The sequence below is a fragment of the Salmo trutta genome, chromosome 13 (genome assembly GCF_901001165.1).
Source record: "Salmo trutta chromosome 13, fSalTru1.1, whole genome shotgun sequence".
Lineage (NCBI taxonomy): Eukaryota > Metazoa > Chordata > Actinopteri > Salmoniformes > Salmonidae > Salmo > Salmo trutta.
Genome location: NC_042969.1, coordinates 20,493,167 through 20,515,547, shown reverse-complemented (window position 1 = coordinate 20,515,547; position 22,381 = coordinate 20,493,167). Strand labels below are relative to the sequence as shown.

Below are 22,381 nucleotides of genomic sequence, written 5' to 3'. Positions count from 1 at the left end.
GCCCACTGGGCTCAGCTCACTCTGGGTGGGTGGGTGGGTGGGTGGGTGGGTGGGTGGGTGGGTGTGCGTACTCGGCGTTAAGTGCCTCTGAAAAACAAAAATGTCCATACACAATAATTCAGTCTTTTTGTATGAAGTGAAATTCCAATCCACTATCCAACTGATATGAAACTGGTGTCACATGATGTTGAAGCTCCACACCGCTTCTTCCTTTACAGAACCAACGCTTCACTGTTGAGTAGAAGACCATGTGTAAAGTGATGATACAGAGTCCATAGGACGCCATCCATCTGACCTTTCAACAGGAAGTGATTGGAGCTGGGAAAAAGGAGCTTGGCCATTACGTCATAAAAAGGGGACGTAAAAACAGGGAAGCGAGTTATCGCCTGCCAAAGGAGAGGTTTCACCATCTTAAGGAGAAGACAGAAAGGGTCTGACACAGCAGAGGCAGTGGAGACAGATTTAACATGCTTTGTTAAGGTTTCAGCTCCACACTGACATTATTCATCCCTACACTAGCCAACAGACAGACAGACAAGGAATCAGATAGCCTGGTCCCAGATCTGACTAGCTTTAGATAACTTGGCTAAAGCTAGCTGACTTGTCTTCAGATACATATCTCGGATCAGGCTAGGGATCGGGCCAATAGAAGCTTGGTGTCGTGTTGTCTTATTGTTGTACACATTTTCCATATTTTCTTAAATGAGAGAAAATGACAGAGAGAGATAGAGACGTCAGAGAGAGAGATAGAGACGTCAGAGAGAGAGAGAAAATGACAGAGAGAGATAGAGACGTCAGAGAGAGAGAGAGAGAGAGATGTCAGAGAGAGAGAGAGATAGAGATGTCAGAGAGAGAGAGAGAGAGATGTCAGAGAGAGAGATGTCAGAGAGAGAGAGAGAGAGATGTCAGAGAGAGAGAGAGAGAGAGAGAGAGAGAGATGTCAGAGAGAGATGTCAGAGAGAGAGAGAGGAGAGAGAGATGTCAGAGAGAGAGAGAGAGAGAGAGAGATGTCAGAGAGAGAGAGAGAGAGAGAGATGTCAGAGAGAGAGAGAGAGAGAGAGATGTCAGAGAGAGAGAGAGAGAGAGGGAGATGTCAGAGAGAGAGAGAGAGAGAGAGAGATGTCAGAGAGAGAGAGAGAGAGATGTCAGAGAGAGATGTCAGAGAGAGAGAGAGAGATGTCAGAGAGAGAGAGAGAGAGAGAGATGTCAGAGAGAGAGAGAGAGAGAGAGAGAGATGTCAGAGAGAGAGAGAGATGTCAGAGAGAGAGATGTCAGAGAGAGAGAGATGTCAGAGAGAGAGATGTCAGAGAGAGAGAGAGAGAGAGAGATGTCAGAGAGAGAGATGTCAGAGAGAGAGAGAGAGAGAGATGTCAGAGAGAGAGAGAGAGAGAGGGAGAGATGTCAGAGGGGGAGATGGGCCAAACCTTCACTCCTCACTAACTGATCAAAACAACCAGGGAGAAAACAGCTAGCCTCACAGTCCAGCCTCACTGCAGAAATGCTACTTAAAATAAAAACACCTACAATCATAACAGATCAAGAGCAAAAAAATGTTTTGCTTTCACCAAAAAATAAAAATACAACTCAAGAAATATACCAATCCAATTATTGAATCCTTGAGAAGAGTTATTGCTGAAGGTGTGTTGGTGTGGAGGGATATGGAGGTAAGGGGGAGGGGTTGAGGGAGGTCCGAGGAAGGGGTTCCGGAGGGGGAGAGGGGGCATGTTGTGGACGGGCGGGTCACTCCTGGACTGGTACTGTGTTTTGAAGGATCCAGCTGAAACCGGATCAAACCGGGACCCCAGTGTCAATCTGCCTGAGGTCAGTGAGGAGGGTTGGCGGTAATGATGAAAATGGTGGGAGGGGGTGGGTTGTTGGTTTCCAGGGGTGATGGAGGAATGTTGGGGTGCTATTGGTCAGAGGAGATGTCTCTGTCTGCCTCAGCCTTGCTGGGTTGCCCTGGCGATGGGGCGTGGGGGGGATGGGACACAGGGGTGATGGCGTGAGCCAGGGCCTCTACCCCTGCACCCGCCCCTGTCAAACCCCCTGCTGCCACGCTGATCAGACCTGCAGGAAACCTGAGAGAGAGAGATGGAGGAGAGAGCGAGAGATGAGAGAGGGGATTTGTATATCAGGAGGTCAACATGCTACAGAATATTCAGATACAATTGATCAAATAATCCTGACACTTCCTGACTTGGTTGTCCTCCTCTCCCATGCTCACCTTAACCGCTGGTGGTCTCACCTGTATGCTGAGGCTATGTTGAGTTCGGGGTGGACTGTCGCAACCTCCATACTGGGCCACTGTGATGCTGCCATCAGATACTCCTTATTCACACAGTTCTTCAGACTGTCTGGAATACGACCTAACAGAACACAGACAGACGTTCAGACGGGGGGGGACACACAGACGTACAGACGGGGGGGGGGGGGGGGGGCAGACGTACAGACGGGGGGGACACACAGATGTACAGACGGGGGGGGCAGACGTACAGACCGGGGGGGGGGGGGGGGGGGGAAAGACGTACAGACGGGGGGGGGGGACGTACAGACGGGGGGGAAAGACGTACAGACGGGGGGGGGAGACGTACAGACGGGGGGAAAGACGTACAGACGGGGGGGGGGGGGGGGGGAGACGTACAGACGGGGGGGAAAGACGTACAGACGGGGGGGGGGAGACGTACAGACGGGGGGGAAAGACGTACAGACGGGGGGGGGGGGGGAGACGTACAGACGGGGGGGAAAGACGTACAGACGGGGGGGGGGGAGACGTACAGACGGGGGGGGGGGGAAGACATACGGACGGGGGGGAAAGACGTACAGACGGGGGGGAAAGACGTACAGACGGGGGGGAAAGACGTACAGACGGGGGGGGGAAGACGTACAGACGGGGGGGGGAAGACGTACAGACGGGGGGGAAAGACGTACAGACGGGGGGGGAAGACGTACAGACGGGGGGGGGAAGACGTACAGACGGGGGGGGGAAGACGTACAGACGGGGGGGGGGAAGACGTACAGACGGGGGGGAAGACGTACAGACGGGGGGGAAAGACGTACAGACGGGGGGGAAAGACGTACAGACGGGGGGGAAAGACGTACAGACGGGGGGGAAAGACGTACAGAGTGGACCTAAGATATCAGAACACCACACCACTTCAGAACCTCAAAACATGCAGCCATATTCAAGCTATATAAAAACACTGAAATTATTTAATAACCAATGTATAACCAGGTAACTAATAATCCAAAATTATGATTGAGTGTTAGGGCTTGGTTTTACCAGTGATGGCCCGGCGCACCTCCCTGGCTGCCTCTTCTCTGGCCTCGATGGAGGCCTGCTCACTATACCAGGAGGTGTGGGGGGTACAGATGAGGTTGGGAGCATCTTTCAGAGGGCCCTGTGAGAAACTACAATGGGGGGGGTGGGGTTAGAGAGGAAAGAGTAGGGCTGACCCCATTTAGTCGACTGGTCTATTGTTTGGTCAATAGGCTGTAGGTCGACCGGGATTTCGTCAGTCGACCAGTAGCAAAATATATATATATATATATACAGTGAGGGAAAAAAGTATTTGCTCCCCTGCTGATTTTGTACGTTTGCCCACTGACAAAGAAATGATCAGTCTATAATTTTAATGGCAGGTTTATTTGAACAGTGAGACAGAATAACAACAAAAGAATCCAGAAAAACGCATGTCATAAATTGATTTGCATTTTAATGAGGGAAATAAGTATTTGACCCCTCTCAATCAGAAAGATTTCTGGCTCCCAGGTGTCTTTTATACAGGTAACGAGCTGAGATTAGTAGCACACTATTAAAGGGAGTGCTCCTAATCTCAGTTTGTTACCTGTATAAAAGACACCTGTCCACAGAAGCAATCAATCAATCAGATTCCAAACTCTCCACCATGGCCAAGACCAAAGAGCTCTCCAAGGATGTCAGGGACAAGATTGTAGACCTACACAAGGCTGGAATGGGCTACAAGACCATCGCCAAGCAGCTTGGTGAGAAGGTGACAACAGTTGATGCGATTATTCGCAAATGGAAGAAACACAAAAGAACTGTCAATCTCCCTCGGCCTAGGGCTCCATGCAAGATCTCACCTCGTGGAGTTGCAATGATCATGAGAACGGTGAGGAATCAGCCCAGAACTACACGGGAGGATCTTGTCAATGATCTCAAGGCAGCTGGGACCATAGTCACCAAGAAAACAATTGGTAACACACTACGCCGTGAAGGACTGAAAACCTGCAGCGCCCGCAAGGTCCCCCTGCTCAAGAAAGCACATATCCATTCCCCTTCTCAAGTTTGCCAATGAACATCTGAATGATTCAGAGGACAACTGGGTGAAAGTGTTGTGGTCAGATGAGACCAAAACGGAGCTCTTTGGCATCAACTCACCTCGCCGTGTTTGGAGGAGGAGGAATGCTGCCTATGACCCCAAGAACACCATCCCCACCGTCAAACATGGAGGTGGAAACATTATGCTTTGGGGGTGTTTTTCTGCTAAGGGGACAGGACAACTTCACCGCATCAAAGGGACGATGGACAGGGCCATGTACCGTCAAATCTTGGGTGAGAACCTCCTTCCCTCAGCCAGGGCATTGAAAATGGGTCGTGGATAGGTATTCCAGCATGACAATGACCCAAAACACACGGCCAAGGCAACAAAGGAGTGGCTCAAGAAGAAGCACATTAAGGTCCTGGAGTGGCCTAGCCAGTCTCCAGACCTTAATCCCATAGAAAATCTGTGGAGGGGGCTGAAGGTTCGAGTTGCCAAACATCAGCCTCGAAACCTTAATGACTTGGAGAAGATCTGCAAAGAGGGGTGGGACAAAATCCCTCCTGAGATGTGTGCAAACCTGGTGGCCATCTACAAGAAACGTCTGACCTCTGTGATTGCCAACAAGGGTTTTGCCACCAAGTACCAATTCATGTTTTGCAGAGGGGTCAAATACTTATTTCCCTCATTAAAATACTAATCATTTTTGACATGGGTTTTTCTGGATTTTTTTGTTGTTATTCTGTCTCTCACTGTTCAAATAAACCTACCATTAAAATTAGACTGATCATTTCTTTGTCAGTGGGAAAACGTAGAAAATCAGCAGGGGATCAAATACTTGTTTCCCTCACTATATATATATATATATATATATATCATGGTGTACAAGACCCATGTTTGATTGACGCCTGTCTGAGTGGACTGATCCATTGTGGAGGCTGTGGGGATGGTACAGTCCATCACTAAGACGTGCTACTGAAATTGTATATGATTATATTACATAAGAACAATGGTGCAACACCAATAAAAATGATTTTATAACAAATGTGTTTCTAACATGTTGGATAGTGGTCGCTGTCCGCAGTTCTGAAACACATCAGTGCTCTGTTGAATTGGAGACTTTTTCTAGATCATGTTGCTATGTGCATAACAGCCAAGTTAACCACCATATTGGTGTTGAGAACAATGCGGCAGAAACATCAGAAGAATGAGCAGACGAGAAAACAGCCTTATTGTCAAAGAGAAGTGGGGAGAGCGGAAACCCCAACTTAATTATGTCTACAATCAGTGGCCTAACTGTTAAATGTGGCTGGCTTTATAAATCATCCATATATATCTCCAGAAATAAGACAGCTCCTGCTACTGTTGCCTGTTTAAGTGTTTAATAGCCTACTGATTACGTGACCACCAAGCCTCACGTGTCAACAAGTCAAGTACAAACATTTTTAATCTTTGCTTTGCTGTAATAAAGGCTTTACACTTTATAGTCAGCACAGCCTCTATGCTATTATGTATCATTTATTTAGTGTTGTTTACACTGTTCCAAATTGTCTGAAAAATTATATTTATAATAATAATGCTCCTTTTATCTTGATCTCGTTATTATGATGATGTTCATTATAATAACAAGTAATATCATTATCATTAGTAGGCTTGGTATAGCAGCCTTGTATAACCGCCACTGAGCTCTAGGACTAAGAGCGCATCCTATTTAGTCTTAATACCGTAACTAAGGTCTATATTTCAATACTTATATAGGCTACTGTATCAATCAATCATTTGTTCATATCATCACTCGGGGCTCCCGCGTGGCACAGCGGTCTAAGGCACTGTATCCCAGTGCTAGAGGCGTCACTAAGGACCCTGGTTCGATCCTGGGCTGTATCACAACCGGCTGTGATCGGGAGTCCCATAAGGCGGTGCACAATTGGCCCAGCATCGTCCAGGTTAGGGGAGGGTTTGGCCGTCATTGTAAAATAATCATTTGTTCTTAACTGACTTGCCTAGTTAAAGGTTTAATAAATAAAACAATCATTTGTGGCAGGTGTGATATCCCTCCTAAATGGCTCGGGCTCATGTTCCTATCGACCCAGCAGGCTAGACTCTTTTCTAATTGGTATGTAACTGTAGCGAAAGTTGTATTGTCAATTTGTTTTGTATTTAAACGCCACTTTAAATGTGTACATGACACTGCAACAAAATGTCCCCAGTGAAGTCAGTAAAGTATCACACAGTATACGAGTCATTCATTATTTGAAATGCAATCAAGCATTTTAGTTTAAAAATGAAAAAGCGATCCTTGAATAATTAGCCTCACAATAAATAAACCATTATATTTCGGAAATTGCATTCACGAATGCGACTGTTTTTAGTCTTTGCTCTAATAAAGTCTTAACAAAAAAACATTACAACAGACTCTCTGGTACGCTTATAATGTATTTAGTGTTGTTTATATTGTTCCAAACAGTCAGAAAGATTATAATCTCACAGCAGCTGTTTGGCACACATAATATGTGATCTCCAGTATTTTCCACAACTAGTCACATTTATTCCACATATCTGACTTCCTCTTTACCTCCTGAGCAACCAGTAAACATTCTCCCGTTTCAAGTTTGTCACGCCCTCTGCATTTTGCTGTTCGAACTTTGTTATAACCAATTTATTGATGTGATTATGATATGCTATAGGTTAGGCCCTATTGACCACGTGCATGCGATGCATACATGTGTCACGTAAAGAAAGCAAGGGTTGAGGGAATAGAGGATGTTTTTCCTAAACAAATTAGGGATTTTGGTCACCTAACTTTTCAGTCAGAAATGGCTGTAATTATGTGGCAGCTTCAGCAACACGAACAGTGAGATAAACACTGTGCTGTTCACTGCAGCAGGGAGAGAGACGACGGGTGCTAGTCATACGGTCAATCGCTGTCTCTTTTTTTAATTTTTTTAACAGCAAGTCTGAGCCCGGCAACTTATACATGGAAAAATATAAGTAAAAAAATTGGGCCGAAAGAACAGACAACTCTTGGCAGACCAAATCATTTTTTTAAGTTGGGGACATCCCGAGGAAAAAGAGAGGGAGAGTCAAGGTTAGAGAGGAACGACTGAACAGCCAGTGCGTGGGTGTACCTGAACGGCTCTGTCTCGTGGACATCCAGTGCAGCTCCTCGTATACGTCCTTCCTTCAGGGCCTGAGCCAGAGCCTTCTCATCCACCAGACCCCCCCGCGCAGAGTTCACCAGGAATGCTCCCTGGCGCATCTTCAGAGGGACCACACACACAGTGTTAAAGTAATACACACTCACAAAACTCACTGCACCAGTATAACAGACCTGAGAGGACTAGACTTTAACTATACTTTGTGCAAAGTTACTTTATTCAGCGGAACATAGAATTACTATTTGAATGCAGATCCCACAAAACTACTACTTTTTAAAACAATTTGAAAAACAGATCTGAGAAAGCAACTACTTAAAAAGTATTTGAATACAGTAATAATTCCATTATCATGCAATTATAAAGACATTTCCAAAGTCCTATGTTGCTATTGTAATCAAAGTTAATACACATGATGTTTAGAGTGGCTGTACTACCTCATGAACATACAGTACCAGTCAAAAGTTTGGACACATACTCATTCAAGGGTTTTTCTTTATTTTACTATTTATACATTGTACAATAATAGTGAATACATCAAAACTATGAAATAACAAATATGGAATCATGTAGTAAGCAAATTTGTATATATTTTTTTATTTAAGATTCTTCAAAGTAGTTAATATAATTTCAACTAAAGTATTTTCTTTGGTGGCTAAAAAATTACTTTGTAATTTCAATGACAGTATCAACATTTTAGCTTTTATAACAAACTAATGTCTTTACAGTATTACATATTAGTTTCTAGGGCACAATATGTGCTTCAACAGTAGATAGTACTCATATAGGCCCAATACAGGCTGTATCGGAATCAGTTCAAACATTTTCTGGTGCTCCTAAATAGAATGTGGTGCTGCTAACTTTAAGTGGGAGCACCAGTGCTTCCATTTAACAGTTTTTCATTTAGAGCGCTGTGCATACCTGTTTGATGGTGAAGTCATTGATGAGGTGGTGGTTGTGTTCGTTGAGGCTGCAGTGTAGAGAGACACAGTCAGAGTGGATGAGCAGGTCCTGGAGGGTAGCCATCCTCTGCAGGCCCAGCGAGCGCTCCACACCATCAGGCAGGTATGGGTCGTAGAAGATCACCCCGAAACCAAATGCCTTGGCCCGCAGAGCCACCGCCTGGCCCACACGACCTGTAGAGAGAGGGAAACACAGGGTTAACGATTGTTTTCCCTAGAGTATTTTGGTGGGGCATTTAGGCATCCAAAGCAAATTCCAGGGCCTCTGGCAGAACCTATTGTTGATTTTAAAAAGAAGGGCCAGTCTTAGACCAAATTCAGCTGCTCCAAATCTGCACATTCTACATTACCTCCTAACTCCATAAACTTATATATCCTGCCCCCAGTACACCCACTTACCCAGGCCGATGATGCCCAGCGTCTCCCCCCGGATGCGGGCAGCGTCGCCGGCTACCTCCCTGATCTGCTCCACGCTGGAGGCCCTGGTGCCCTCCCTCAGGGCCTGGTGCATCCAGGTGACCCGACGGTACAGGTTTAGGATCAGACACAAGGATGTGTCGGCCGTCTCCTCCACCGACGACGCCGGCACGTTACACACCGCGATGCCTGGGGGGGAAGAGGCATAGGTTGTAAAGGCTGAAGTAGGTACACTATTGGCAGAACATAGCGAAGGCCTAAGGCCAGAGAAGTGGTGGTCTGTGTATCTGTTGGTGTAATATTTATCTGTGTGTACTAGAGGTCGACCGATTAATCGGAATGGCTGATTAATTTGGGCCGATTTCAAGTTTTCATAACAATCGGTAATCGGTATTTTTGGCCACCGATTTTTTTTTACACACCTTTATTTAACTAGGCAAGTCAGATTAAAAACACATTCTTATTTTCAATGACAGCCTAGGAACGGGGGTTAACTGCCTTGTTCAGGGGGGATTCGGGGATTTGTTTTTGCAACCTTCCGGTTACTAGTCCAACGCTCTAACCACCTGCCTTACATTGCACTCCACGAGGAGCCTGCATGGCAGGCTGACTACCTGTTACGCGAGGGCAGCAAGAAGCCAAGGTAAGTTGCTAGCTAGCATTAAACTTATCTTATAAAAAACTATCAATCTTAACATAATCACTAGTTAACTACACATGGTTGATGATATTACTAGTTTATCTAACATGTCCTGCGTTGCATATAATCGATGCGGTGCCTGTTAATTTCTTATTGAATCACAGTCTACTTCGACAAACGGGTGTTGATTTAACATGCGCATTTGCGAAAAAAGCACTGTCGTTGCACCAATGTACCTAACCATAAACATCAATGCCTTTCTTTAAAATCAATACACAAGTATATATTTTTAAACCTGCATATTTAGTTAATATTGCCTGCTAACATGAAATTGTGTCACTTCTCTTGCGTTCATTGCACGCAGTCAGGGTATATGCAACAGTTTGGGCCGCCTGGCTCATTGCGAACTAATTTGCCAGAATTGTACGTAATTATGACATAACATTGAAGGTTGTGCAATGTAACAGTAATATTTAGACTTAGGGATGCCACCCGTTAGATAAAATACGGAACGGTTCCGTATTTCACTGAAAGAAAAAACGAGATGATAGTTTCCGGATTCGACCATATTAATGACATAAGGCTCGTATTTCTGTGTGTTTATTATATTATAATTAAGTCTATGATTTGATAGAGCAGTCTGACTGAGCGGTGGTAAGCACCAGCAGGCTCGTAAGCATTCATTCAAACAGCACTTTTGTGCGTTTTTCCAGCAGCTCTTCGCTGTGCTTCAAGCATTGCGCTGTTTATGACTTCAAGCCTATCAACTATAATTTAATATAATTTGAAGAACATTCCAACAGGAATCTATTCCAAAAACTTTGTAAATAACAAGGTTACCAAAAAACAACGCATACAAAGTTGTATAGCGGCAGAATAAGATACCGGGTAGTGAGTGGTCTATTTCATTGCGTTTTTCACTCATCACGTTTATTCTGAAAAATGTCTGTCCTAACTCTGGTTGCCTATGGACAAACATTAAGAATAAGCTACGTGGTGAGTTGATGCCTATTCGGCAGCTAGTTAGCTAGGTTTGTATGCGTTGTTGGTTGGCAACCTTTTCCTTTACGTTTTTTGGAACAGATTCCTGTTGGAACGTTCCACAAATTATACCCACCCCTTCAAGCCTATCAACTACCAAGATGAGGCTGGTGTAACCGATGTGAAATGGCTAGCTAGTTAGCAGGGTGCGCGCTAATAGCGTTTCAAACGTCACTCGCTCTGAGACTTGGAGTAGTTGTTCCCCTTGCTCTGCATGTGTAACGCTGCTTCAAGGGTGGCTGTTGTCGATGTGTTCCTGGTTCGAGCCCAGGTAGGAGCGAGGAGAGGGACGGAGCTATACTGTTACACTGGCAATACTGAAGTGCCTATAAGAACATCCAATAGTCAAAGGTATATGAAATACAAATCGTATAGAGAGAAATAGTCCTATAATTCCTATAATAACTACAACCTAAAACTTCTTACCTGGGAATATTGAAGACTCATGTTAAAAGGAACCACCAGCTTTCATATGTTCCCATGTTCTGAGCAAGCACTTAAACGTTAGCTTTCTTACATGGCACATATTGCACTTTTACTTTCTTCTCTAACACTTTGTTTTGCATTATTTAAACCAAATTGAACATGTCTCATTATTTATTTGAGGCTAAATTGATTTTATTGATGTATTATATTAAGTTAAAATAAGTGTTCATTAAGTATTGTTGTAATTGTCATTATTACAAATACATTTTATACGATTAATCGGTATCGGCTTTTGTCGGGCCTCCAATAATCGGTATTGAAAAACCATAAATCGGCCGACCTCTACTGTGTGCCTGTTCGTCTGCATACTGTGTGTGCATCCGTACGTGACTCACCCAGCTCAGCTGCTGCTTTGATGTCAACGTTGTCAAAGCCGCTGCCGATCCTGACGATGACACGGAGGCCTTTGAACTTGTCCAGGTCGTCTCTAGAGAGAGTGATGGTGTGGTAGAGCAGAGCCCCCACCGCCTCGTTCAACACCTACAGAGTTAACACACATTAATACAGCCTGTTTCAACACCTACAGAGTTAACACACATTAATACAGCCTGGTTCAACACCTACAGAGTTAACAAACATTAATACAGCCTGGTTCAACACCTACAGAGTTAACACAGCGTTAGTCAGGGTTAATGCAGACAGCTATACTGCTGGTTGTCCAGGTGAGAACAGAGCTGTTACTACAGCCTTGTAAAGCTGGAGTCCCTCATTGTGAAACAGCCACGTCCGTTTGCCATATTACAACAAAGAAGTTACTGCCAACATCCAACACAGTTTTCCCTCCAGACATCATTGCACGTGCTATAGAACAGCAGCAGATGTAGTTCCATGATGCACAACGCTTCCCCAGCGCTGCATCGTCAACAAAACAAAAACACCGGCCGTAGGGCGGACAGTGGCGCTGTCTTTAAGGGAAAGTTCATCAATACTAAACATATGGCTGGCAGTCAGGAAGTAGTCTTGAAGAACTGTTTCTTTTTTTTCCCATCAGAAACTGCTGCTTATAGCCACATGAACAGGAAGCTTACACCAAGTATATTATCATGCGTGTGTGTGTGTGCGTACGTGTTTGTCTCGTGTCTGGGTGTGTGTGTGTCTACCTTCTCATGGATCTCCTGGGTGGACTGGGCATCACAGAAGGCCACAGTGGCCACGTCTTTCAGGATGGGCATCTCTATGGTGCAGTCACGCCCGTCCAGCAGGGCCACCAGGGGCCGGGGGTGCATGGGCCCGTTCAGGATGGGGGGGCGGATGCCTGACAGGGGAGACAGGACAGTTACCCAGGATTTGGCATTATTAACGTCACTAAATGTTGCACTATCCTCACATGCTGATTTGGTTCCAATGGCAGGCTAGGTTGGTTGCAGCATGCAACACTCTATTTTGAGTTGGTTGTTTGCCCAGACAAAATGGCTTCCTCTGGGAATATGTGACACAGTGAAAACACAGCACACCACAGCATTTTCTTCCAGACGCGACTGTCCACTGAGCTTAGTGTTTCAAGTATCTTTCTGGTGTCTGGACAAGAGCAATATGAGTCACTGCCCTAAACCTGAACACACCACTGCCCTAAACCTGAACACACCACTGCCCTAAACCTGAACACACCACTGCCCTAAACCTGAACACACCACTGCCCTGACCATTAAAACACACATTGTTAATTTCCCTTCAAACTCAACCAGGCATGACAATAGCCACTGGCATCATCAGTGCTGGGGCCAGCCAGAGTAGAGTCAACCTGTATTATGACAGTCTGACCACCAACATGACTACAACTTCAAGTCTAAATTCTCTCAGTCAGTCCCATAACGTCCTCCCCATCTCCGGTCCCCTCCCCATCTCCGGTCCCCTCCCCATCTCCGGTCCCCTCCCCATCTCCGGTCCCCTCCCCATCTCCGGTCCCCTCCCCATCTCCGGTCCCCTCCGCATCTCCGGTCCCCTCCCCATCTCCGGTCCCCTCCCCATCTCCGGTCCCCTCCCCATCTCCGGTCCCCTCCCCATCTCCGGTCCCCTCCGCATCTCCGGTCCCCTCCGCATCTCCGGTCCCCTCCGCATCTCCGGTCCCCTCCCCATCTCCGGTCCCCTCCACATCTCCGGTCCTCCCTACAAATAGCCAGGGTCTTGTCACCACCAGCACTCTGAGGGAGCACTGAGCAGTATGTGTGCTGCTATGGTTACGTAATAATAATGGAACTGGATCTGCTGCAGAGAGAGCATCTGAGATCACAAAGAGATAGAGGCTTCAAGAGGACACTCACCTACAAGCTCAATACATTCAATTCCCCAAGCCCATGCACTCACACCCGCTATGACACACCACCCCCGTCCCCAGCCAGAGTAGAGGATGAAGATGCTTGTGGATCTGGCTGGCTGCAGTGCCAGCAGGGGTGGAGAGGAGGGCGAGTGTGACTCCTGTTCCGTACACACACGCCACTGACACGCGCCACTGACACGCGCCACTGACACACGGCAGACTTTATGTCCAGCGTGGCCCTGCGCACGTCTACCACCATTCATTACTGCAATTACATCTGCACGGAAATAATCAATAATAAATGAACACTTAGTGGCCAGAATGTGACAAAGCCAGACAAACACAAGCCTAACATCCGGTAAAGGTCACGGGAGAAATCTGGCAGCTAACATCCTCACTGATACCATCATCACTTGTCTTAGCTCTCTCTGCCCCTCCATCTCTCTGAACTGATTATGAACTGCCCTTCTCTCTCACAGAAAAGTGTAACACACACACACACACACCCCCTAGACCAGTACCACCCCCTATCCATACCACACACACTCTCTGCCCTGCATGACAGGTGTATGGGGGGGCGGGGGGGGGCGTGTGTCTCACTGGAGCATTCACGTGGACAGATGGAAGGACCCATGCAGAGGCCGACACACAGACAGACATGCCCAAACAAACACTCTGTGCCAGTGGGGGGGGGGGGGGGGGGGGTGTCTGGTGGAAGACAAACATTTGCGTACGCTTCCTGTGATGTCGGAGTATTTCCCAACACACAAACACGTCCCCCTAATATGTAACTGGGTCTAGCTGAGGAGGCTTAACAAAGTGAATCTGCATCTCATTAAAAAACATCAAGCATTTTCCTTTATGGTAGTGGTTAGAGGGGCGGCAGGTAGCCTAGCGGTTAGAGGGGCGGCAGGTAGCCTAGCGGTTAGAGGGGCGGCAGGTAGCCTAGCGGTTAGAGGGGCTGCAGGCAGCTTAGCGGTTAGAGGGGCGGCAGGTAGCCTAGCGGTTAGAGGGGCGGCAGGCAGCCTAGCGGTTAGAGGGGCGGCAGGCAGCCTAGCGGTTAGAGGGGCGGCAGGCAGCCTAGCGGTTAGAGGGGCGGCAGGTAGCCTAGCGGTTAGAGGGGCGGCAGGTAGCCTAGCGGTTAGAGGGGCGGCAGGTAGCCTAGCGGTTAGAGGGGCGGCAGGTAGCCTAGCGGTTAGAGGGGCGGCAGGCAGCCTAGCGGTTAGAGGGGAGGCAGGCAGCCTAGCGGTTAGGGCAGGCAGCCTAGCGGTTAGAGGGGCTGCAGGCAGCCTAGCGGTTAGAGGGGCTGCAGGCAGCCTAGCGGTTAGAGGGGCGGCAGGCAGCCTAGCGGTTAGAGGGGCGGCAGGCAGCCTAGCGGTTAGAGGGGAGGCAGGCAGCCTAGCGGTTAGAGGGGAGGCAGGCAGCCTAGCGGTTAGAGGGGAGGCAGGCAGCCTAGCGGTTAGAGGGGAGGCAGGCAGCCTAGCGGTTAGAGGGGAGGCAGGCAGCCTAGCGGTTAGAGGGGAGGCAGGCAGCCTAGCGGTTAGAGGGGAGGCAGGCAGCCTAGCGGTTAGAGGGGCGGCAGGCAGCCTAGCGGTTAGAGGGGCGGCAGGCAGCCTAGCGGTTAGAGGGGCGGCAGGCAGCCTAGCGGTTAGAGGGGAGGCAGGCAGCCTAGCGGTTAGAGGGGAGGCAGGCAGCCTAGCGGTTAGAGGGGAGGCAGGCAGCCTAGCGGTTAGAGGGGCGGCAGGCAGCCTAGCGGTTAGAGGGGCGGCAGGCAGCCTAGCGGTTAGAGGGGCGGCAGGCAGCCTAGCGGTTAGAGGGGCGGCAGGCAGCCTAGCGGTTAGAGGGGCGGCAGGCAGCCTAGCGGTTAGAGGGGCGGCAGGCAGCCTAGCGGTTAGAGGGGCGGCAGGCAGCCTAGCGGTTAGAGGGGCGGCAGGCAGCCTAGCGGTTAGAGGGGCGGCAGGCAGCCTAGCGGTTAGAGGGGCGGCAGGCAGCCTAGCGGTTAGAGGGGCGGCAGGCAGCCTAGCGGTTAGAGGGGCGGCAGGCAGCCTAGCGGTTAGAGTGTTGGTGGATCCAATCCCCGAGCTGACAAGGTAAAAATCTGTCGTTCTGCCCCTGAACAAGGAAGTTAACCCACTGTTCCCCGGTAGGCAGTCATTGTAAATAAGAATTTGTTCTTAACTGACTTGCCTAGTTAAATAAAGGTTACATATCTTAATGTCCACATGCTGGAGATCACAATGGATTCACAATGACTGGTTAACAAGAAAAACACACACACGTAAAGTACCCTTACATACCCGAGGCCTATGGAGCACATGCATGGCCGAGCACACAATGCAATTCATTCAGCGCTTCATTCATTCTTCCCTCCCTCTGCCTGTGGTTTGAGGAGTGTGAGAGAGCAGAGTGAGGGAGAGGTGGGGGGAGGGGCAGAGGGAGGGGCAGGGTAATAATGCAGCGCTGCTCCACCCTACCTCCAGCCAGACACACAGTTGCTCAATTCCTTTAACAGCTACAAGGACGCGCCAAGCAAAAAGGAAACGGCACACACACACACACACTCGTCGGCAACACCACACCCAAGCCCATATCGCCCCGTCTTCAAGCTCTCCTTCACACGCACATTTTACGACACACACACGGAGCCTAACCTTGCATTATGAAGTTAACCAGCCTGTCTTCCTCTCTCTCACCTCGCTCTCTACCTCTATCTATCTATCGTTCGTTCTTTCTCTCTCTCTGTCAGACTGTTCTTGGATGGTTAAGACCCTGCTGTCATCCACACCCAGTCCCTCCCCCACCGCCCAGGTCCAATCACGGGCAGCTCTATTGAGGGCCAGCCAACCAGCACTAACCTCATTAGCATAGCCAGGCAGCGACTGGGCTGGGGGCGGTTAGGCTGTTGTTGTTTTTTAAAGAGACAGCTGGCCTGTTTTCCTGTAGCCACGACCCTTCACCCTGCTCCTCTCACTCCTCTCAGGGGACCTGACTCTTTCAGACAACTCCCTCCATTTTATCATCACCCAAGAGCTGCATTTTGCACCATTTTATTTAGCCTTGTACAACAGTAGACAGTACAAACCAGAAAGAAGCCAAATATGTCCAGAATTTAATAAGGTAACTGGACCATCTTTAATGAGATTTTTTGTTTGTTTTTGTATACACTACAAATTAGGCTTGGCATGACTTGTAATGCCAATTTCAAAAAAATAACTAAATTAAAAAAGAATAACACCATGCTACCTTCATGGTAGGGATGGGAACGGTTATTCAAATTAGAGGTCGACCGATTATGATTTCGATTATGATTTTTCAACGCCGATACCGATACCGATTATTGGAGGACCAAAAAAAGCCGAAGCCGATTAATCAGACTATTTTTTTAAATGTATTTGTAATAATGACAATTACAACAATACTGAATGAACACTTATTTTAACTTAATATAATACATAAATAAAATCAATTTAGCCTCAAATAAATAATGAAACATGTTCAATTTGGTTTAAATAATGCAAAAACAAAGTGTTGGAGAAGAAAGTAAAAGTGCAATATGTGCCATGTAAGAAAGCTAACGTTTAAGTTCCTTGCTCAGAACATGAGAACATATGAAAGCTGGTGGTTCCTTTTAACATGAGTCTTCAATATTCCCAGGTAGGAAGTTTTAGGTTGTAGTTATTATAGGACTATTTCTCTCTATACAATTTGTATTTCATATACCTTTGACAATTGGATGTTCTTATAGGCACTTTAGTATTGCCAGTGTAACAGTATAGCTTCCGTCCCTTTCCTCGCTCCTACCTGGGCTCGAACCAGGAACACATCGACAACAGCCACCCTCGAAGCAGCGTTACCCATGCAGAGCAAGGGGAACAACTACTCCAAGTCTCAGAGCGAGTGACGTTTGAAACGCAATTAGCACGCACCCCGCTAACTTGCTAGCCATTTCACATCGGTTACACCAGCCTAATCTTGGGAGTTGATAGGCTTGAAGTCATAAACAGCGCAATGCTTGAAGCATTGCGAAGAGCTGCTGGCAAAACGCACGAAAGCGCTGTTTGAATGAATGCTTACGAGCCTGCTGGTGCCTACCACCGCTCAGTCAGACTGCTCTATCAAATCATAGACTTAATTATAATATAATAAACACACAGAAATTCGAGCCTTAGGTCATTAATATGGTTGAATCCGGAAACTATCATCTCGAAAACAAAACGTTTTTTCTTTCAGTGAAATACGGAACCGTTCCGTATTTTATCTAACGGGTGGCATACCTAAGTCTAAATATTCCTGTTACATTGCACAACCTTCAATGTTATGTCATAATTACGTAAAATTCTGGCAAATTAGTTCGCAATGAGCCAGTCGGCCCAAACTGTTGCATATACCCTGACTCTGCGTGCAATGAACGCAAGAGAAGTGACACAATTTCACCTGGTTAATATTGCCTGCTAACCTGGATTTGTTTTAGCTAAATATGCAGGTTTAAAAATATATAATTGTGTATTGATTTTAAGAAAGATATTGGTGTTTATGGTTAGGTACACGTTATAGGAATGACAGTCCTTTTTCGCGAATGCGCACCGCATCGATTATATGCAACGCAGGACAGGCTAGATAAACTAGTAATATCATCAACTATGTGTAGTTAACTAGTGATTATGATTGATTGTTTTTTATAAGGTAAGTTTAATGCTAGCTAGCAACTTACCTTGGCTTCTTACTGCATTCGCGTAACAGGCAGGCTCCTCGTGGAGTGCAATGTAAAGCAGGTGGTCAGAGCGTTGAACTAGTTAACCGTAAGGTTGCAAGATTGAATCCCCGAGCTGACAAGGTAAAAATCTGCCGTACTGCCCCTGAACAAGGCAGTTAACCCACCGTTCCTAGGCTGTCATTGAAAATAAGAATGTGTTCTTAACTGACTTACCTAGTTAAATAAAGGTGTAAAAAAAACATTTAAACGGCAAATCAGTGTCCAAAAATACCGATTACCGATTGTTATGAAAACTTGAAATCGGCCCTAATTAATCGGCCATTCCAATTAATCAGTCGACCTCTAATTCAAATATTTCAATATCCGAACAAACGTTAGTATTCGTTTACTTGTGAGAGTCTTCATTAAAAAATATATAAATGTATGCCTATTTTACCAATGAAAAGGCTTTGTGTAAAATGTAATACAAGTATTTGAGACATTGCTACATGGTCTATTATTGTAGGCTATTAAATTTGACATTTCAATAAAACAACAGCTTTATCACAGTTTTTATGAGCGCCCCCAATAAAAACAAAAAAAAACGCACCGGTAGCCAACACGCTCCACACATGTAGCTTGTTGTTATTATCGGTGAATCATAGCGGTGCTACAGTCAGAGGCTGCATGTGTAATCACAGCGGCGCTACAGTCAGAGGCTGCATGTGTAATCACAGCGGCGCTACAGTCAGAGGCTGCATGTGTAATCACAGCGGCGCTACAGTCAGAGGCTGCATGTGTAATCACAGCGGCGCTACAGTCAGAGGCTGCATGTGTAATCACAGCGGCGCTACAGTCAGAGGCTGCATGTGTAATCACAGCGGCGCTACAGTCAGATTCCTAATCAAAGCTTCTTTTCTGCGCCTGCTGAAACAAGCATAGCTCAGCGCACCGGCTCTCTCCCGTCACACGAGCAAGACTCCATTGAAAATCTATCAAACATGTATTTCGACTATTATGATATCTCCCCAAAAGATCTGGATATTATTCTAATAGTGAAATCATTTCAAATGCCCATTCCTACTTTTCGGTTCATTTCTGTCTTTGTCAAAAGACACCCTGATCAGGTTGTAGCCTAATGTAACCAGTCATTTATTCTAGCCTGTCACAGATCGTCATCATTTGTACCTTGCCTTGGCATCGTTTCTCACTGCTCAGACACACCAGCTTGGCCACACACTAACCCCCTTGAAATCCCCATAGACAGGAACAGGAAGTGCGATAAAGGCATTGTGCTCTCTCTCTCTCCAACTGTCCCAACCCCATGCCTTCAATAACCTACATGCCACTGTTCACACCAATAGGCGAATCATTAATAACAGACTTCCCATATCAGCAGCTGATGTAAACCAAGTGCCAACAATTATAGTCATAGGCATGTGACAAGAGGCAGTAGTAATATATTTAACCAATTTCAGGTATCTTTTCTTTTTTTTTAAAAGACCGCACACATCCTTGAGCCCAATCAAGACATCTCTGGAGGAAGTTCTGATAGCACAGTATGTGCACTGTAGAAAAACATTTTGTATTATGAATGTGTGATGTTGGTGTAGCAATATGACTATAACGAATTGTGAAATCCTAATATTCAAATACCCTGAATGTGTGTAAGATGTACGACCTTGTCTGTGCCTCAAGGCTCCTTACCCTCACAGATGCGGTCAAGTCTCTGCCGCTTGACTTTGTGCTTGTCCATTAGAGCCATAGGCTGGCAGTCCTAACCCAGGACACAGCAAGACAACAGCACAGAGCACTAAGGAGCCACTTCAACAGAACACCAGCACGAGAAACCACTACTACCCACTGAGCAACACCTGCAGAGAGCGAGAGAGAGACAGAGTTGTTGTTACCTGTTAGAACGTGAAAGACTTTACTACTAGTCATGTCTGCTGTAATGCATTTCTTCTGCCTTTTTCTCCTTTTGTGCCAATAAAGTTAAACAGAAATTGAATTTGAGAGACAGGGAGGAAGGGATAGTTACTGCTGCAGGATAGGACCCTCAACGGGTTAGTTGTAGAAATGTGCTTTCAAGTCCTAGCAGGCTAAAGCCGTTACAATAACACAGGGTCCTAAGGATGAGGCGTCTACTAAACAGATGATAGGCCTATGTTCTTACACAAAATAATGTAGCATACATGTGTCTACACTTGTGATGTATAACATTACGAAAATGAATGAAACCATGAGTAAAGGAACTGACAAACGGATAAACACATGCCTATGTAGTGTGGTATTGGTGAGTGTGTACTCTTCCTTCTGCTTCCTCTGTGGTAAATTCAAACCTAGGGCTTGTTTCAGTACTTTGAAAATGCATACATTCTTCTTCTCTTCCAAATGGTTATACCTGCTCTGACATGACTGGATTGGTGAAAGCTACGTAGTTTAACCCTTACTTTCACCTATCCAATAGCGTGAGATCCTGGCTGAATCGCAAACCAAACACTTGGCCCCTAAGCCCTTTATCGAGTGATAGAAGTGTTCAGTAGGAGATTTAGCCAATGATTACCTAATCAGGACAAAGGAATGGTGCAGCTTCAAAGTATTTGACCAAGGCCGTAAACAGAAAGACTAATAACCATATGGAGGAGTGGCAGACTTACCAGCAGGAGAATCCACTCAGTGTCTGTTCTGTCTGCGACTCACAACGTCTGTTCAGATCTCACTGTCAAGCAGAGACAAAACAGTTTGTTATTATCAGAGGGTCTTCTTCACTCACGCCCTCTCAAACAAACTTACTTCAATTAGATAACATATCAGTCACTACTAGTCTAGGCCTAAGCGATATAAAAAGGTGAGTGCTAAACATACCTTGGGTTGTTTGGCAGAAAGATGTGAGGCCTTATAACAGAAAGGGTTTGAACAGTAGCTAGGCCTAGATCACTGATTGATGAAGACTGGTGTCTAACAATTTATAAAGTAGGCATACATATATGTGTGTGTGTGGTAACCTAGTGGTTCAGGAGGTTGGGACAGTAACTGAAAGGTTGCTGGTTCAAATAGCTGAGCTGACTAGGCGAAATCTGCCGATGTGCCCTTGAGCAAGGCACATAACCCTAATTATCCCTGTAACTCACTTTGGATAAGACTGTCTGCTAAATGACTAAAATGTAAATGTGATGTGTACAAGTTTGGCTAGGTCTACAAACTGGACTCCAACAGAGAACAATGTTAGTTATAATTCTCTGCTGAAAAAGATCCATTAAATGTCACTTAGCTACAAAGAATCTCAATCAAAGTTTAAGAAGTTGGGACAACATTCCAATACGTACGTATATGTAAAAAGTAGCAATGAATATGCATAAAAAAAATCTTGAAACCCATCAAAGTAATCAACAGACAGTGCGGATTATGGAAACAATGGCAGTTTTGATATCATTGATACAAAGTATTCAATACAGTTGTTCGCAAGCCAAAACCATTACCACATGTGGCTGCCGAAGTTTAGGCCTAACTACATTTCACTATCCCTTCAAAATTGAACAACGAGCTACAAGTTTCAAAACTCTGCAGAAGACGCTATGCTAACTAGTTAACTCGCTAGCTAGATGGCTACTAATAACGGCCGTTATCGCATCTGGCTAGTTAGTGAACGTTAGCTAGTTAGCCAACTAACGAACATTAGCTAACTAGGCAGCTAACTGTGCCAGATAAACAAATACTTCTGATCGATAGGAATCATATTTAAATTAAACAAGACGCCCTGTAACCATCCCAAAAATACACATTAAGTTCAACCTTCTGATGGCTAGTTTATTTTATCAAGCATATCAATCTACGGTTGGATGGTTAGCATAGCAAGTTAGCTTGCTTGCTAGCTATACTACTGCGTGTGGGAGATGCGTACAGGAGAGCCCATTTTCGTCCGATTCGCTATCAGCGAATGGCGCTACAATGTGAATATCTGAAATGCAGTAGCACAAGAACACCGGGAAACGTGGATATCCACAACGTGCACGTTATGCACGCATCATTCGCTACCCCGGTAACCTAGTAACGCAAGAGCGGTGGATTAATTACCCCAAGAAATGTCTTTCAGTCGTGTTGAGGTGTCTGGACAGTTTGTGTGCGTCGGTGGTCTTCCCTCTCTCCCGATCGCCATGAAATCTGAGAAAGAGGAAGTCGCAGGTTCATGGGGGGTCAGGCCGCCGTACACAACGTGTGACGGGCAGAGTGAGAGGTACCAGTGCACTGTTTTAGGAGGGGAAGGCAGAGCGCCCTCACCTTCCATGGCGGTGGACAGACAGCACACCCATTGGCTTTCTCCATAAAGTGTACTTCATGTTTACGATGGACTGGATAAACTATTACGATTTATCGTGCAATGTTCTTTAGAGGAAGTTCTGTTTTTAACAGGGTCACTGCCCTAAGTTAATGAATATAGAGCAATGTA

General features: G+C 46.1%; 1 protein-coding gene across 4 annotated transcripts; it reads right to left on the bottom strand.

Moving 5' to 3' along the window:
- Positions 1-1,313: 1,313 nt before the first annotated feature.
- LOC115205421 (C-terminal-binding protein 1-like) lies at positions 1,314-22,234 on the bottom strand. Of its 4 annotated transcripts, none has more exons than XM_029771390.1 (11): positions 22,009-22,127; positions 20,592-20,653; positions 19,639-19,805; positions 12,082-12,236; positions 11,317-11,461; positions 8,797-9,003; positions 8,357-8,571; positions 7,409-7,539; positions 3,281-3,408; positions 2,246-2,366; positions 1,315-2,078 (listed from the first exon to the last, which is right to left on the bottom strand). In XM_029771390.1, exons 3-11 carry the CDS (start codon positions 19,694-19,696, stop codon positions 1,910-1,912), a joined length of 1,329 nt encoding a protein of 442 aa, XP_029627250.1. In that variant the 5' UTR covers positions 19,697-19,805; positions 20,592-20,653; positions 22,009-22,127; the 3' UTR covers positions 1,315-1,909. The 4 variants fall into 4 exon arrangements, with proteins under 4 accessions (XP_029627249.1, XP_029627252.1, XP_029627250.1 ...); XM_029771391.1 differs by lacking the exon at positions 22,009-22,127 and adding an exon at positions 20,800-21,886; XM_029771389.1 differs by lacking the exons at positions 19,639-19,805; positions 20,592-20,653 and having other exon boundaries at positions 1,314-2,078; positions 22,009-22,234.
- Between the last annotated feature and the right edge of the window lie 147 nt (positions 22,235-22,381).